Below are 17,901 nucleotides of genomic sequence, written 5' to 3' on the forward strand. Positions count from 1 at the left end.
TAAGTCAAAACAAAACACCACACATCGAATCGACTTGCTTCCATGTTGACACCAGCTGATCGCTTGACCTCAATGCACCGCACGTTACTTAAAGGCTTATCGATACACGCTTTTCTCACTTCGCGTCATCACCGAGGCGTAGAGGGGTGATACGACTTCCCAACAGGAGTATACGACTTTTATACTCCTGCTGGCGGATCGTGATGAATGTACATGGTATTTTATCAGAGTCACGTGGACCAATCAAAACTCGACATTCTTACATGAGGCTAGATAAATGATGTTTGCTTTCACTGCTGGACAAACACTCAAAACTATCTAAATATAAAGCTTTGCAATCTTTCTGACTGAAACAAATGGTTTGCTACGTGCTTGTAGACATATTTTCACATAACATGATTATATATCGAGGTAAAAAGCACAGAAATAGGATCAAATTGGATCAGTGACTATACCATCCGAGCATCCGAAAAAAACTACACTGCTGGGATATTTTGCCACACTCAGACACGGAATACCATGGATATTTTTAAATAATGGCAGGGAGTAGTGCACTTTAACGGGCGCACTTTCCCGACTTTTTCGGATGGGTATACTTGCACCAAAGGTAACCAACACTAACCTTTACTCACTAACCCTAAGGATCTAGGGGGGGTGCCCAAGGGCTGAAGATACAGCAGCGCGCTCATTAGCAAGCGCTCAGCAGTCCCTGGGTAGCGCCCGGTAAACTGCACTCAAGCGTAATGGCATATGATGGGCATCGTGCTATTGTGGACCGGAGCCCAGTCCCAGTCGAGGGAGCGGGAGTTGACCAATTTGCAGTTTGGTTTCGTAATTAGAGAAACATTATTCGCTCCGCATCAGTGCCCCTTTAAACATCATACCTTCTGATTACCCGATCTCCATAAATGTCACTTACGTATTGTATGCGTATTAATTAACTATAAATTTCAAAGCGTCATAAATTTATATTTGTTCTCGCACCTGTTGAATTTTACATCTAAAAGTGTCTCATAACCTTTGAGACGCCCCTTTGCGAAACGCGGAAGAGATCGAATTATTAAGAGGCACTTACCGACCCCCCACTGAGACCACCGATGCCGTCAAACCGTTTTCCTAATCCACCTGAATCATCTATATTGTAAATTGACGATGCATCAGTTCCACGCTTCAGGGTGAAGTAGATACATATTACAGCCAGTAACTTCATATCGCATACAGCCCTGCGTCCCTCCGCCGGTCCAAGCTTAGCTGCTGTGTCAGCTACACAGGCGACAGGTACAACTGTGTTCGGGCGCGTCCGTAAGTTTCCGGCAAGCAGTTCCGACACGACCTTCACGAAGTCGGTACAACGTACGTCTTGCCTGGTATGACACGAAGTATGAGACTGTCAAACAAATGTGTCGTTAATGAGTGGCAGGAGGCAATATGATTGCGTAAGTCTTTTATCATTTTTACTACAAAATATTCCGTGACGACGGATGTGATTCACGTGATACCACTCACATGTTAATTTATCACTTAGCACCTTTGCCTTAGTGAAATCGTCAACAGCAATGTGGACCACCATACCATGGACAGTCTAACGCTTACAACTGTGACACCTAAGGTTGCTAGGGTTACAGCGTCACCAAATACATGAATGTTTATTCAGGCACAGTGCATATCACAATACCGACTACACACGGCTGAAAACAGTTTGTACAGGTCCAGTGTGTATACACATTGGCTACCATTTGAGGCATGGCCAAAGTCTGCAAAGAATTGTGTTCCTTGGCTAGCAGGATACATTCATTGGCTGTAGCAGACTCTAACAGGTGGTGTTGTTGATTATCCCTGGTCGTAGGTTCGAATCCCACGTGTAGTGCGCTTATGTCACTGTCAGCATCCGAACCATACCTACTTAATCTACATGACTCACCCAAACTGTCAACATCGGACTTTACTGTGAAAATAGCAGTGTACACGTACAGTTGTAACTTAAAACCTTACCAAACGCACACAGTGTTATTTGTAGTGTACATACGAAGCACATCATGATCACAGCGGAGGCTGTCAAAATCGGCATATGTCTAATCCAGCAGGTTGTAAACACCGGCATAAAATCTAAGTCTCTTCCGTGGCTTGTGCATTTATCATCAGCTTTACCATTCAGCACATTGTCCAAAATGGATGATTTCTTAAGTCCCAGTGAGTGCCGGATTAGACAGCTTCCGCTTTATGTTAACATGGAAAATGACATTGTTATATACAGTGAATACGAAGCAAATTATGTTAACATGGAGAGAAATGTTCAGAAATATTTTATCACGGAATATGTTAAAGGAGATACGTTGGATCACGACTTCTTGAAATATTTGATAAAAGATCAAACAAAGTACACATTAGCACACACAGACACACACACACACAGAGAGAGAGACAGAGAGAGAGAGAGAGAGAAAGAGAGAGAAAGAGAGAGAGAGAGAGAGTATTCCAACTATATAGCTGCAGTCTGTAAATGATCGGGTCTGGACCAGACAATCCAGTGGTCAACAGCATGAGCATCGACCAGCGCAATTTGGAACCTATGACGCGCCGTACCTTTGTTACACTGGGTTTGCAGGTAAATCTGTACAAGACAATCCAGTGATCAACAGCATTAGCATCAACCTGCCCAATTTGGAACCTATGACCTACAAACAAAACAGTGTTTGGGAAATGTCAGGTTGTAATCTTTCCAGTAATTTGTATATTTGACTTTGCCATACAGTTTGTTTTTCTGCAGTTTGTGAATTTTGTGTTCGTCTCAGCATTGTTGACTCTGTGCCAAATTAATGTAAAAAACACTGGAATAGATCTAGATGGTCCAGCTGGCGTCCAAAGAAACTGTTCAAGTGAAGATAGCCACCATGGGTGCATGGAGTAAGTCTGAACACCGTTAAGTATTGCCCCTGAGGCAATCCTAGTCATTATTATTATTATGTTTTACAGATTGAGATAGAAATGCAGCAGAGAGGGTTCGGGTGATCCTGGCACAGTCAGGCCGGTGAGGCTCATCATCAGCTCAGGGCCCTCGCCCCCTCTACACGCAGCCCAGACAGCGAATGGGACTTCTCCCAGGAAACACTGCCTAGTCGAACCCACCAAGAACGTTTCGGAGAATATGGAGGCTCCCCAACACTGCAGCCTTCTGCATTACCCAGATTGTCAGAAGGGCTGTGCTCCCGGTGGAGAACCCGGGCACTCTTCTGATCTGCGCCAAGAGATCAGGAGGTACCAAACCAAGGGCACTGAGAACAATGGGGAGTCTGACGACAGTGTACTTGGGATGCAATCGAGACATTTCAAAGGCGAGGTCCGCATATTTATCATGCTTTTCCTGAATCTTGCCAATCACATTGCTGTCAAAAGGGACAGAAAATTCTATGATATAAATAATTTCATTGGCTTTATCAAAAAGGACAAAATCAGGTTTGTTGGCTGGAATTCGTCTCAGACTGTATATTGGCCTATTCCAGAGAAGTTTGTAGCTGTCATTTTCCAGGACGCCCTTTACATGCTCAGGGTCGTACCATGGATGGACCTCGGAGTCAAAGCCACAGGCATGGCGGAGACGATAATAAAAGCAGCGAGCCATGCCATCATGTCTTTTAAGATATGCTGTTTGTGCCAAGGAAGGGCATCCACTAACAATGTGTTGGACAGTCTCTGTAAATTGATTGCAAAGACGACATTTCATATTGATATTTTCTTTAAGAATAACATTCTGGCGATTCCGAGTGGGAAGTGACTGGTCCTGAGCAGCAAAAAGGAAGCCCTCAGTTTCACATTTGAGACCACCCGACTTCATCCAGGCGAAGGAGTCGGTTGGATTGCTGTTCTGTTCCACACACTGCATATACACACGATGCAATGGCTTCTCAGACAGCTTCTCCACAAAGGACTGACTCTGAGCAGACTTGGTAAAGGACTTCACCTGGTTTACTCCCATCACTGTACCGTCCAGCAGTACATCATCATCAACAAAATCAACTTGAAATTTCAGATTGTGTCCAACAACCTTGGCACGCTTAAAGTAGCTGTGGAATTCCTTGCTTTCATCATGAGTCTTGACGTGCATCACCAGAGGATCATCCGACAAATAAATATGTGCAAAAGTGCACAATAGAATTCTGTCATGAAGAGATTCCACATTAATCAAACCCCGTCCTCCAGAATTGATTGGCATATATAAACGATTAAGAGAGGAACGAGGGTGGTGTGCTTTGTTATGAGACATGATCCTTCTGGTCAGGACTCTGATGTCTTGTTTTGTCCAATCAACTACTCCAAAGGAATAGGAGAGGACTGGCACAGCAAAAGTATTGGTGGCTTTGACCTTGTTTCGAGCATTTAGCTCTGAACTCCAGATTTTCTTTAAACGAGATTTATACTCGGCCCGAAGTTTATCTTGAATCTGGGCATTCTGGAGCATGTCTCGAACTTGCATTCCATGATAGGTGTAGGCCTGATCTTCCACGAGATGCTCAATAACTCCTCCCCCTTGTAACTTGACCGATCCATCATTAGTTACCTTGCCACGTTTCAAATGCAGACTATTACATTTGTCGAGCCCAAAAGTCATGCCAATATCATTAGAGAAGGACTCGACAAGGAGAACCTGTTCTTTCAAATTGGTCTCTCCTTTGGCAAGGAGCTCGATGTCATCCATGTAGAGGAGATGAGTAAGAGGTGTTGGGGATCTGTGCTGAGGAGGTCCGGGATGATAACCCTCCTCCCTATTGAGCAGAAAACTCAAAGGATTTAGAGACAGACAAAAAAGCAAAGGACTAAAGGAGTCCCACTGGAAAATTCCCCTTCTGATTGGAATAGATTCCGAAGTCTGCACCTCTCCTTGCGAGTACATCTCAAGTTGAGTCGACCAGCAGCTCATTAAAGACTTGAGTAAATCAAGTAGTCGCTCAGGGAGGTATTATTATTATTATTATTATTATTATGATGATGATGATGATGATGATGATGATTTACGGATTAGGACTGAATGCAGCAGAGAGGGCCCGGGTGATCCTGGTACAGTCAGGCTGGTAAAGCTCATCATCAGCGTACGGGTTTCAAGGGGCAACTGTGCGAAAAATAATCTGGGAAATTCCAAATTTCAGTTTTGAGCATGTGCTTCGAACTCTAATGGCGAATGTAGAAAAATTCATTGAACGAAAATGTTCCTGAAATTTCATGTTATCAAGGCTCAGCTCCTGTATCAGATTGTGATACACCCCCTTCTCTTTTCTTCTCATCAAAATTGGGTGAACCCAAAAACGGTGCGTTCTTTTCGAATACTTCTTTCCTTTTTCGACCATGAGATACAATCCAAGAATTGCAATCAATTTCTGCACGCACAACAGAGAGTGACGTCTTGAGACGGGTGCCATAATTGCTATGTCAGATCCTGCGAATCGGACAGCTCAACCGATATCGTGGGATGGCAAAATGGACACATCGTGTATAGTCCTAGACGTCGCACGAAACAACCGTGTAAAAGGAAACGTAGCTTTATAGAATGTAAATTGTATGAACGCCCACTGAGAGCGATGTGTAGAGAACTGAACTATTGCCGTGTATATTGAATTTATCATACATCACACATAAATGTCGCTTTCTGATTGGCTGAGCACTCTTCTATTATTTTCAATAAGCAATCCACTTAAAAGCGAGTAACATTTTCTATGTGCCCCGTTTGATGTGTCTACTTATGTTTCTGACACATTGCACGTGCTTTACATGGGAATCATTTCCTGTGTGCACTTTTCATGCATTGTTTTTATTTTTCATGACAAAAGTTACAAACACATTTTGGGATGCGTTTGCGCGTAAACACAATAACTACACAATTAACGGGATTCAAACATTATAGTTGACTTTCTTTTTTTTTTTTGAAGGGTGTAGGTATAACTTTAGTACACAGCAAAATTTAATGCTTACACGTATTCCTTATGCATCAATGAAGTACCATTCGTATCCTCAAAACGGAGGCCTCCCTCTGTGATACTTGCGTCTGTCACACATCACTGATTACAAGTGCCACACAGGAAAATTGTGTGGAGAGCATGTGTCAGATAGGGATGGCTCACACTTTCAGTGCGTGCGTGAGTGCGTGCGTGTGGATGATTTTTAAAATCCTTAAAAATGGAGGAGGACTCCCAAGGCTGCGGATAAAACACCAACTCCATGGTCTTTCCTGGTGCTCTATGCATTGGGAATATGGGGGTCGAAAGCTCAACCGAGTTTCCCGATTCCCCTGCTTACATTCTCAATTAGAACCCAACGTATAAACAGAATGAAAAATCTCCAACATTCTGAACAATGTGTAAGATTTACCGTCCTTCCAGGAGCCTTGGGAAACGGACGTAAAATATCTCTTTACTTGCTGTATACACTTGAAAACAAGCTTCAGACATTGCGCGTCGGTTAACTCGTGTTCGCTCAACATGTGTGTTCGAATTACGGAGAGTCTGTTGTATGTTTGATGCATTGTGGATACACCGTACTAGTGGAAGCAAAACGTTTCAGTTAAGATGAAAGGATGCACAATCTTTTGTGTTTTAAACCATTCAGGTACATTCTTCAGATTGTACTGTATAGGTTACCTGTAAGAATAAAGTGATATTTATGTTCAGGTGGTGGATCCAGTTGTCATATTCTTTGAGCTGTATGTGTAGAAGTGATAGGTGATATAGCCGTTGTGTTGGTTCCACCATAGCATTATCTAACTACATGTTATATTTAGGGAAATCTAACCTGGTAGTTCGTTTTACTTATTGCCTTCTTAGGTTTATCTCCATGTAAATGTTAGTCATTGTTATACCTGATGGACACATTAGTCATTACACAGGGAAACTAGTGGCATTCGTGTAATGTAAATGCAAGAAACTCAAATGTTTCCAAATGGTTAGGCCAGGAAGACTATATATAGAGGGCGAAGAAACACCCCGAAAAGCCCCTGAACATATGACTCCGGTTGTTACGTAACCAGTGTAGCCAATATGGAGGCAGCGCAGTATTTAAGATTGGCCCCGGTTTATTTTCAACAGCTGATTAAATTCGCTGAATGTTGTAACAACTGAAATCCTACATGTAGAAGATAAGTTAACTATTTTGTCCCTCCAGTTTAAGTCACATAATTGGTGTTCGTGCCCGTATTAGGACAGTAGATTTGTAGTAAAGTTTCAAGTCGGTATGTTATAGCTCATTGGCTTCTATTCTCGATTCACTGCGAAGATAGACTAAATTGTGCCAATAAAAACTTCTTTCGCACATTCGTTTAATTTTTAGAAGGGAAACATATCTTTAGTTGAGAGGTATTTGCAAGTAATAGTGATGGTTTTATGACTTAAAAATTGTTTGGGTGTAATTGAGGTGTGTGAAAAATATGACATATCGCCGATCTGTTCTGATCTGCCATTGAAATGCTACACGCCGTTGTTTGAGTGTTTCTAGTTATGTCCTCAAAACATCTTTCACATACACCTTTAATTCATATGAGGGGAATATACTATCAATTGAAATGTGTTTGCAACTAATAGTGATAGTTTCATAATCTAAAACAAAATGTTAAGGTGTATTTGAGATGTGTGAAAAATATGACATATTGCCGATCTGATCCCCCATTGATGCTTGTGATACTTAAGGGTTATAGTTCCATAACTTCTTTCTTTCTTGTTGATCTTATTATTTGACAAAACTGGAAAGGTGTTTAGAACCCTCTGTGACAGTTTTACACTTTCTGTTATTGTAGGCAGTGTGACAGTGCCAGTTAATATTTTCTTAATGTCCATTCCATTCCCCACATGCAATAAGATATCTGAAGTAATTATGAATGTAAACAAAAATGTCTAAAAGTATTTTTTAAGAAAAGGACAGCTGATGTTAACACGTGTTCCTGCGATACTTTTGTGATCTTTAACATATCTTGCGAGGGAAGAGCGCGGTGTATCATTTATTCTTTCATTCATTCACATATCAATCCTTTCTTTTATTCATTTTCTTTATTTCTTTCATTCATTCACATACTACTTGCTCTTAATTCTCACTATAATTCATTCATTCATTCATTCATTGTAGAAGTCCACGTCGTTTTAAAAAAACAAAAAAACTATCGAACAAATTTTAATTATTTCAATGCTTCATGATTCACTGCATTTAAAGGTTAATCATAGCAAGATGAAAACAATTTAAAATGCATTTGAACAATTATCGGATCAACACGTATCTTGTTGCACTCCGTCAAAAATATCTGAAGTTATTGTTGATGAGTCAGAGTAATTCTATATCGATCAAAAAATAACGAGATCAAAATTGGAGAGGGTCACAGTGTGTCCTCTATTCTAATCCCTTTTGATAACCCCTAAGCCTATCCACAGTTTGTTCACTATTTCTGTGACGACCTCATGTGCCCACAAACGGCATATTGATTCAGCGCCATTAGCTTGAGGGAGCCTCGTTATGGGCTGACTCATTCAAGGGCAATACGGCTTTCGAGCAGACGACAACTTTGCTAACCAAAGTTTCAAATGTTTCACAACGTCTTTGATGGACTAAAATTATACCCAATTTACCGTCTAGCGAAACAGATTGGTCATCTGTTTCATCAATAGGGGTGATTATATTTCGTCACTTGTCAATTTTCCCGTTTTTTCACAATATGTGCAGTCGATTCTATTTGGCCATCTCTTGAGAAATTGCAAACGAAGAAGCAAAACGTGCGACCAGTCATTTCGCAGCGACGCTAATTTTCCGGAGTTGTCCATATATTTTTTTTTAATTCAAAGCATCAATTAAGAAACAGAAGCAAGGGCTGCAATACATTGGACCTTAGCCATATTTTGCCAGTGAAACATTGAACATGGAAGAAACCATTATCGTTTAGGGTCTTTGTGTATCATTTGTTATACGTTTTGAAAGTCTAACAGCGAGTTTTTTGTTATGTCTATTGTTGACGCGTGTGTGAATGATTATGATCATCAAGGATTCTGTATCGTCATCGTTGCTTTCGAGAGTAAATTTAGCTTTACCAGGCTGATGTCGGAACTCTCCTTGTTGACATATAGCACGTTGGATCACAGATGTTAATTCTACCGGGCATTTATGCTATTGATTCCTTCTGTGCGTTACCAAAACTGATACCGAGCATAGTTTGGGATCCTATTTGTTGAAATATGTCTGAAAGTATGGGTGCTAATTCTCTGTTCGTCTCTAATTCTCTTACCTTCCTACCTCACTCTAATATCCACTCACAGCATTCCGTTACAATCCCGTCTTCAGCGACATTAACTTTCCATGTGGAGACATGTTCTAATTACTCTTACATTTGAACAGTACGATCTCCCGGCGAGGCTAATGTCCGCAAGACATGACACCCGGTGGCTATCTCACAGGGTCACACATAAGGCCACCAGTCCTCATGGAGTCATGTCTCGCTGCACTAAAACATTCCACCAGAAAACATGTCACGTGTCTTGCAACATGACTACGCATGGCACACATTGACAACCGTGGCGGACATGTAGCGGTATTACAAGCAGAGGCCAGGCGTACCAGATACTTCAAGCGAAGCGGCACTGAAATACTCACTAAAGTCGCGGGGTAAAAAGGTCGCTTTCGTCAAAGGCACATTGGCAACTACATCAACGTTGCACTTCATACAAGTTACCCATCGAAGGTCCCAGAAGTCGCTAAATATATTCTCTTTCATGCAATATGGCATTAACTGACTTACACTGAAAGCGCCGCATGAGTGACCATGGTTAAGCTTTTGTTGGCTGTTTGAGTGATTGTTTGATCCAGCTATATGGCGGCGGTCTGTTAATATTCGAGTGTAGGTCAGACAGTCTAGTGGTCAACAACATGATCCCCGATCTATGCATTTCGGATGCGATGACATGTGTCAACCAAGTCAGCGAGCCTGACCACCCGACCCCATTAGTCGCCTATACGACAATCATGGGTTGTTGAAGGTCATTTCTAACGGGGATCTTATTGGGTCGAAACAAAAGGGCCTGCCTTGTCCTATAATGTAGATTTATCTGCGTTATTTACCATGACGGTACCATTTGCGGCAGTCCAAGTACAGCCGATTATGTTAGGCAGGTGTTTAAGACCCCACTGATATATTATTTTCGTAATTGATCCCAGCGTGACCAGTGGAATGACAAAAGCAAATGAATAACACTATCTGTTTCGTGGTATTGCATCTGTTGGCAGTCCAGTGTTGCATCAGCGTTATGATGCATACATAATAAATTCATAATAGCTGTGTGCGTGCGACATCATCTTAGTTGCTGTTACGCTGCACTTTCAGGCTCCACGTCCTCGTTGTGTGGCTGTGTGCCAGTGGAGCCTTAATGTAGAATGTTTGAGTGAAGTACTGTATTACACAAGCGCCTTGCGAACATAATGTTAAAGGCTATAGTATAACATGATTTTCATGTTTAGCGTTGTTTTCTTCAACAGAATGCTTATGTAATTATTATCGCTTTTTGTCATTTAGATTCAACTCAGTGTAAACCTGTGTTGACAAAATTGTCACTCAGAGATCAGCAAGATTTATGGATGCCAACTTCTTTATTGTGAATACCACGGTGTTTCAGAGTGTATATGCTTGCTTCTCTATGACGTGATGAAGGAGCAGACATACGCCCCGAAACGTCGTGTTATTCACTTGAAGCTGATATCCATTAGTCTTGCTTTTCTTAAAAGTATGGTCCATTTGAGGCCACTCAATTTCTCCCAAACGTCACATATGAAACCTCTCAAACCCACAAAACGTAAAGCATTTGGTAGAATATTTTGCACTTTTGGAGGGACTTTTAAAGACACTTTCACTTGTAAAATGTTATATGAAACCAACAGAAACGAAAGTATATTTGGTACTTTCACAGCGCATTTTGTCGCTATGGAAATAAAAGGCAGCTAATTCAAAGGGAAGCAACTGGGGATCACCCAATATATTGCAGAATCTGATCCACCTCGCGATAATCGTATCGCTAGATACTCTAGTGGTATATGCCGGTTTACCGGTAAAATTGCACAGCCCTACTGTATCTATATCGAAAGTGTGATCTCTCTCCACCTCACCCCTCCTTTGTTCAATAGATTTATTGTGATGTGATTACATGCTTATTGAGTGTTACAGGTTCGTTCTGTTTGCTCAAAAAATGCATTCACGATTTCATTTATATAAGCCTATGAACGAACCGTTCGATTTTTGTCAGATTAATCCTACAAAAGATAAAATTCCTGAAAGTAAAATTGTTCACTGTTATGATGTACATGGATAAACGAATACATATCGTGTAAAGTTGTTATAGCTAATAAGGGCAAAAAGTGTTGTCCCCTCAACAGCCCTCTTCACGCATTTTAAACATTGCTCTGACTTGACATTAGTGTGTTGTTTCACATGGACATGGGTGTCCGCTGTATTCAATGGGCGTCCGCTGTATTCAGTCGATGGGGGCTTGTCTTAAAACTGATTGGTTCGATAAAGCAAACACCCGGAAATGTTAATCTTATCACAAGGGAACCCCCTGTACGGTAAATTCCTTTTCAAATACTGCATAATGCTCCAATAATATTTTTTTTCGAAATATTGATGTTTTTCAATAACTGAAGATCACTGGAATTGGAAGAAAGGTTGCCATTTAAAATCGTGTAACAACCCATAATACAATGACAAAACTCCCAGCACTCTTGGAGCCGTGAAAGAATAACAAAATGAACGACCGGTTGAAGTTAAAAAAGAGCAAGAAAAAACGTCTTACGGTTGACAAACTATTACACCCTAATCACGATGCTCAAAGGCATTTGCGTTTGTGATAGGGACAGAGAGTTGCTTGTACTGGGTATTGATTGTGCGAGGACGTGGGAGCAGAGTATTGGTGATCACTGCATGGGATCAGTTGGACTTCTGCTTTAGTTCTATGCCAGACTTGGACTTGTAAGATCACCAAAGACGGCACAATAACGTCCATCTCGTGTCCCTCTGTCTTTACATAGCGCCGATCTCTTCCACTGCTATCAGTCATTAAGTAATTAAGTTCCAACTAACACAAGCGCAACTGAAATCTTGATTATCAACTTCTTCTTTTGGTTGTGTACTGCCAGCGAATGTCCGCCAGGGAAGACCCACTAAGTATGGGCTTGAGAAGCAAGTGCACAACCACCACCACATTGATTCGCCCAATCTCTATTCACTCAATTTCCTCCGTGTAAATTTGTTCTGGAGATATCACCATTCGTCCTGTAGGCGCTTTAAGGCTGGAAGGCTTTGGGCGGTTCTAAATCACATAAAAAGCGCGATTATTGCAAATTCAAGACACGAAGTTAACGTTGTGGAATTAGCTGTGAATCAATGCTACATTTAAGAGAGTATGGCTTGGGGCTTATGGCTGTCTGCGAATAGTTCGGATAGTTTGAAGTTCTGTAGGTCTTTAAAATTCCACTGTGACACGGGATTATACCCCATAGTGGGAGATATACCTACTTGATAACGGAGGTACCAAAACAAGCACTTAATATATAGTTTTGGTAAATGACAACAGATTATTTACTGATATCTTTCAAACGTAAATTATTCCAAATGCAAAGCAACACTAAATAGACCTGTGGACTGTGCAGCGCGTAAACATAAACACATGAGGCTTATGTTAACAGGCGGAAAGCTGTACATGACGGATGTTCCCGACAAGCTGCAGTGCACAAGCTATACTAGAACCGCAGCTAAGCCATGTCCACAGTGCATGCGCAGCAACTGACGCACTTGCCATTTTGTGTAGACATTTATAGTGTTTTAGCGCCAGTATGTGTACATGATTCCGCACGTGCAACATGTCATGATAACTTACTTACACCCATTCATATGAGCATATTATATACAATGACCTATAATCCTTTTGATGTGTGCACATCTGGTTTGGCTAGATCTAATATATTATGCATGAGTAAGAATGACATATACCAAAAGCAAACTCTGTGGACACTCTTTCGGTACAGATTCTTGTATGTTGTCTAGCAGGAAACAGTGCAAGAATCCATAGCGAAAGAAACAATATTGTTTTGTAGTTTTGTACTGTCTAGCTTCTCACAGACCTTAACTGACCTTATAGCTACAGCCACAACTAGCAGTAACGCAAAGTGAAGTGCGAGAGACACACAACATTCTCTCGCACTGTGTCTCCAGTAACATTTTCAGGATGAAGATATGAATGTGCTTGCCTTTGAGACTATCTACGACACAAATTCGAATTCGAATCATACATGATTCCATACAAACTAATTATTGTCATTAGTTTCAGACGCAGGAATTCTTGAACTTCGATAACCAGACTGAGTTAAATACACTATTTTCATTACTTGAACTGAAATGGATCTCCCAGTACGAGCGGATACATCTTCAATAAGTTCAGACATTAAGTCGAGGATATTTACGCGAGGTAAAGTGATGTTGGATAAATCTGATACAACCTTTGACCAAACGTCTCCAATATATATTTAAGAGTATTCAGATAGATCTACCAATGATGACTAAGTCAGTATTTGCATAGAAGCACGTGCACTGGGTAACATGGCACTCACTGACTTGGACTGACACACACTAGATACTTAAGACTCATCTGACACTAGCTAGGGGATACTTAAGACTCATCTGGCGCTAGGGGTTACTTAAGACTCATCTGACACTAGGGAATACTTAAGACTCATCTTACACTAGAGGATACTTAAGACTAATCTGACACTAGAGGCTACTTAAGATGCCACACTAGTGGATACTTAAGACTCATCTTACACTAGGGGATACTTTACACTCATCTTACACTAGGGGATACTTAAGACTAATCTGACACTAGGGGCTACTTAAGATGCCACACTAGTGGATACTTAAGACTCATCTTACACTAGGGGATACTTTACACTCATCTTACACTAGGGGATACTTAAGACTAATCTGACACTAGGGGCTACTTAAGATGCCACACTAGTGGATACTTAAGACTCATCTTACACTAGGGGATACTTTACACTCATCTTACACTAGGGGATACTTAAGATGCCACACTAGTGGATACTTAAGACTCATCTTACACTAGGGGATACTTTACACTCATCTGACACTAGGGAATACTTAAGACTCATCTTACACTAGAGGATACTTAAGACTAATCTGACACTAGAAGCTACTTAAGGTGCCACACTAGTGGATACTTAAGACTCATCTTACACTAGGGGATACTTTACACTCATCTTACACTAGGGGATACTTAAGACTAATCTGACACTAGGGGCTACTTAAGATGCCACACTAGTGGATACTTAAGACTCATCTTACACTAGGGGATACTTTACACTCATCTGACACTAGGGAATACTTAAGACTCATCTTACACTAGAGGATACTTAAGACTAATCTGACACTAGAGGCTACTTAAGATGCCACACTAGTGGATACTTAAGACTCATCTTACACTAGGGGATACTTTACACTCATCTTACACTAGGGGATACTTAAGACTAATCTGACACTAGAGGCTACTTAAGATGCCACACTAGTGGATACTTAAGACTTATCTTACACTAGGGGATACTTTACACTCATCTTACACTAGGGGATACTTAAGATGCCACACTAGGGGATACTTAAGACTCATCTTACACTAGGGGATACTTAAGACTTATCTTACACTGCTGGATACTTAAGACTCATCTGACACTAGGGGATACTTAAGACTCATCTTACACTTGGAGATACTTAAGACTCATCTTACACTAGGGTATACTCTTTGTGGGTACAACTAGCAGTCCTCCAGTATATGTACAATAGCACCAATATGTCAAACAAGTCTGTATCGATCTGTGACAGGTGTTCCCCTTTACGGGATGTGATGCGCCATTCCTTTATAGCCTGGCAGAGGAAATTCTTCTGTGAATGATCTACAATGTACTTTATATCAAGTGTGTATTGAGGTGGTCACCATCACTAACCACCAAAGACCAGTCATGAGATACATACTGTAGAACTGTTGTCCGCTTCATTTGTACTGCCAACTGAATGTTTTCCCCAACACGGCAAGTCAAACCCCTAACTCAAAATTCATAGACTTCAAACAAACACTCCACTCACCCTCCACCTCCAATTAAAGAAGGACCGACCTTAAAACTAAAAGTGACCTGCATGACAACGGTACAGAAATCTGTATCTAAACGTCGCCGTTATGACATGAAATAAAGTTTTTAGCCATGAAGTTTGACAATACTGTATTTCACAGTTTGACAATATTGTATTACACAAGTTCTAAAATGCCACTCAAAGACGTTGATATATTCACACGTGGTGTCTCCGCTTCCGTTACCTATTACCTGCCAAACTGTCAACATGAACGACATGACACATGTACGTTGTTCTTACTGTTATGTATGCTGAATTTAATGTATGATATGATACAACATATGTAATGCTTATGTATGGCCTGTCATCATCTGCAGACAGCAGGTGTTAACCTGAATACGTTCCATTAAACCACTCATGCGGGATCAGGTAGGATGTCCATGAGGAAAATACATGTTCTCAGGCTTTAACATTAAGTATTCAAAATAACATTTATCCTCCTGTCTTCCTTTTGTGTAAAAGTGTAACACACAAATTATTAGTTGCCGTGACTATAAATGCAAGTTTAAAACAAAAGAATATCAAATAGTAATCAGATCCATCTGGAAAATAAATACCACCAACAGAGAGGTCGACATGGAATGGAAATGTTTCGTGATGCAGATTCTTATGTAAATAGTGTAGCTTACACGCCACCGCACCCTCCCGTGGCTACACCCAGTACGACCGCGATGTGTGGCATCAAGGACTCCCCACCCATGTACTGCAGCAGTATGCCCAACTCGCGGGGTCGTTTTAGAAGACATCACAGTATCCATTACCAATCTAGCAAATTGAATCGATCTGTAATTTAAGGAAATATTACTTTAGACAGCTTCTATTCCGAAGTTGATGAACTTTCTCGAGGAAACAGAATATCGAATTTGGATCTGAATATCATCTGAATAAAATTAAAGATCTTTAGCTTGATAGAATTCTACGCCCAAATTAAATGTTTGGGAAACTGCGAGATTAGCATAATTAGCATATCCTGACAAAGACGCTGGGGGTATCTGCCCCTCGCCACCACCCTCTGCCTATACAGCACGTTATTCCTGCCTGCATACACTACTGCCCGACGTCCACTCTTCTGAATGACCACCGTTCAGTCTTAATCGACCCACTGCCGACCTTCAAGCCAACAATTAAACAATCGGCCGAGTAATTGAGGAAAGTGGCCAGCCTCTACTACCCCATAATGGTAAGGAAATGAGTGGCATTGTTCGATAAGCGCATCTCTCTGAGTGATCGCTGGTCGGACACGCTCAAATCTCGATCTTGCATCGTTCCATAAGGGCAGAATATTGCCGATAAAACAGGGTTGATCTCTTAAAGGATTAATGCTATTCTGTCTTACAGGTCGTGTAACTGCCAGTCTGCTCAGCCATGCGAACATTATTGGGTTTGACACGCAATACGGAGTGAACAAGCTCTCAGGCATATGTGGGAGATGCATTCAACAGTCATATTGATAACGTTCGTGAAGATTTACTTGGAATTACCACATGAATTTGTTGATGACTTGCACCTAACTCTATAGAACGATAGTATCAAAAGCACAGCTATATTATATATGATGCTGATGGGTTGGGTATGGGGCCTGGTCAGATACCCATATTGATGCCTTGATACTGTCAGTTCGTTGTATATGGTCAGGTCAGGGGACGGTGTTTTTAAAATTTCAAGGCAGGGCACAGAAAGCAAAACATATTTTTTTATAGTTCTGATCTTTTAGGTATGGTTGAGGGATCTATTTTTCAGTTTTGATTATCTTAATAATTTATTATCACAACCATTTACTAGTTAGTTCAATACAAATGTAGTTTAGTCTCTTGGGTGATGCTTGTCCTCGGTGGTGATCACAAGCAATATTGTGTGTATGTCATCCTAATAGGTTTTCATGTCGTTGGGCTTCCGCAAAATTTGCTTATTGCCTCCTGAGAATGGAGGTCCATAGTTGCAAACTTACAATTTATTCTGATCTCCAAAGATTTGAAAGTGAGGCATAGGTCAGTGTGGTGTTAGAAGTATAGTCAATCGATATACTCCCGTGCAAGTGATGCTTCATCGACAATGAGGGACAATGATGTATATATGACATTTTACATGCAGTGAATTATATCTTGCGCCTACATACAAAATTCGTTATAGCACATGGCATATATAAATATGCGACATGTACACGGTGCACTATGACGGTATCCTTCGAGAATAGACAGAGATTGCGACTGTGAACCAAGTACGAATTTAATTTCATCTTTGTCAGCACTAAGTAATTTTCGGTTTAACCAGACCATTGCGCTGTTTTTTAAGCATTTAATAGCAGGAAACGTGAGGTTGAGCTCTGAATTATTTCTGACTAATGGTTTTTGATGCATCTCCTAGGGTAATCGAATAACATGATGTTTTTTCTTTACACTTTGTTCCGGAGTGAGCACTGGGTGATACTGCGTGGGGATGCAACCCAGTTCCTAAGCCGGAAACCGGTTGCTTGACGACTCGAGCTTCAGAGATTGCTCGCACGGCTATTGCTGATTCAGACACACGTTGGCAGGAGATTGTAGGTTCAGACATTTGTTCCAGGTTTGGTTGCAAGTTGTCACAATGACTTGACAGAATGGTGAATCGTCAAAACCAATACTTCATAGTGGTTGTGGGTTACGCTATTTATAACTGTTGAAGTTTCAAACTTCTCTTGCACAATTTCTGTTGTTGCAGGGTAAAGA

The 17,901-nt window shown here is 41.0% G+C and overlaps 1 protein-coding gene across 1 annotated transcript in view; it reads right to left on the minus strand.

Annotated features, from left to right (window-relative positions):
• Positions 1 to 1,270, minus strand: part of LOC137278187 (galactocerebrosidase-like) — a 52,652-nt gene extending 51,382 nt beyond the window's left edge. The window contains exon 1 of the mRNA XM_067810385.1: positions 1,076 to 1,270. Coding sequence (XP_067666486.1) covers positions 1,076 to 1,210 — 135 coding nt within the window. The 5' untranslated portion in view covers positions 1,211 to 1,270. The remainder of the gene's footprint in view (positions 1 to 1,075) is intronic.
• Between the last annotated feature and the right edge of the window lie 16,631 nt (positions 1,271 to 17,901).

The sequence above is a fragment of the Haliotis asinina genome, chromosome 3, assembly GCF_037392515.1.
Source record: "Haliotis asinina isolate JCU_RB_2024 chromosome 3, JCU_Hal_asi_v2, whole genome shotgun sequence".
NCBI lineage: Eukaryota > Metazoa > Mollusca > Gastropoda > Lepetellida > Haliotidae > Haliotis > Haliotis asinina.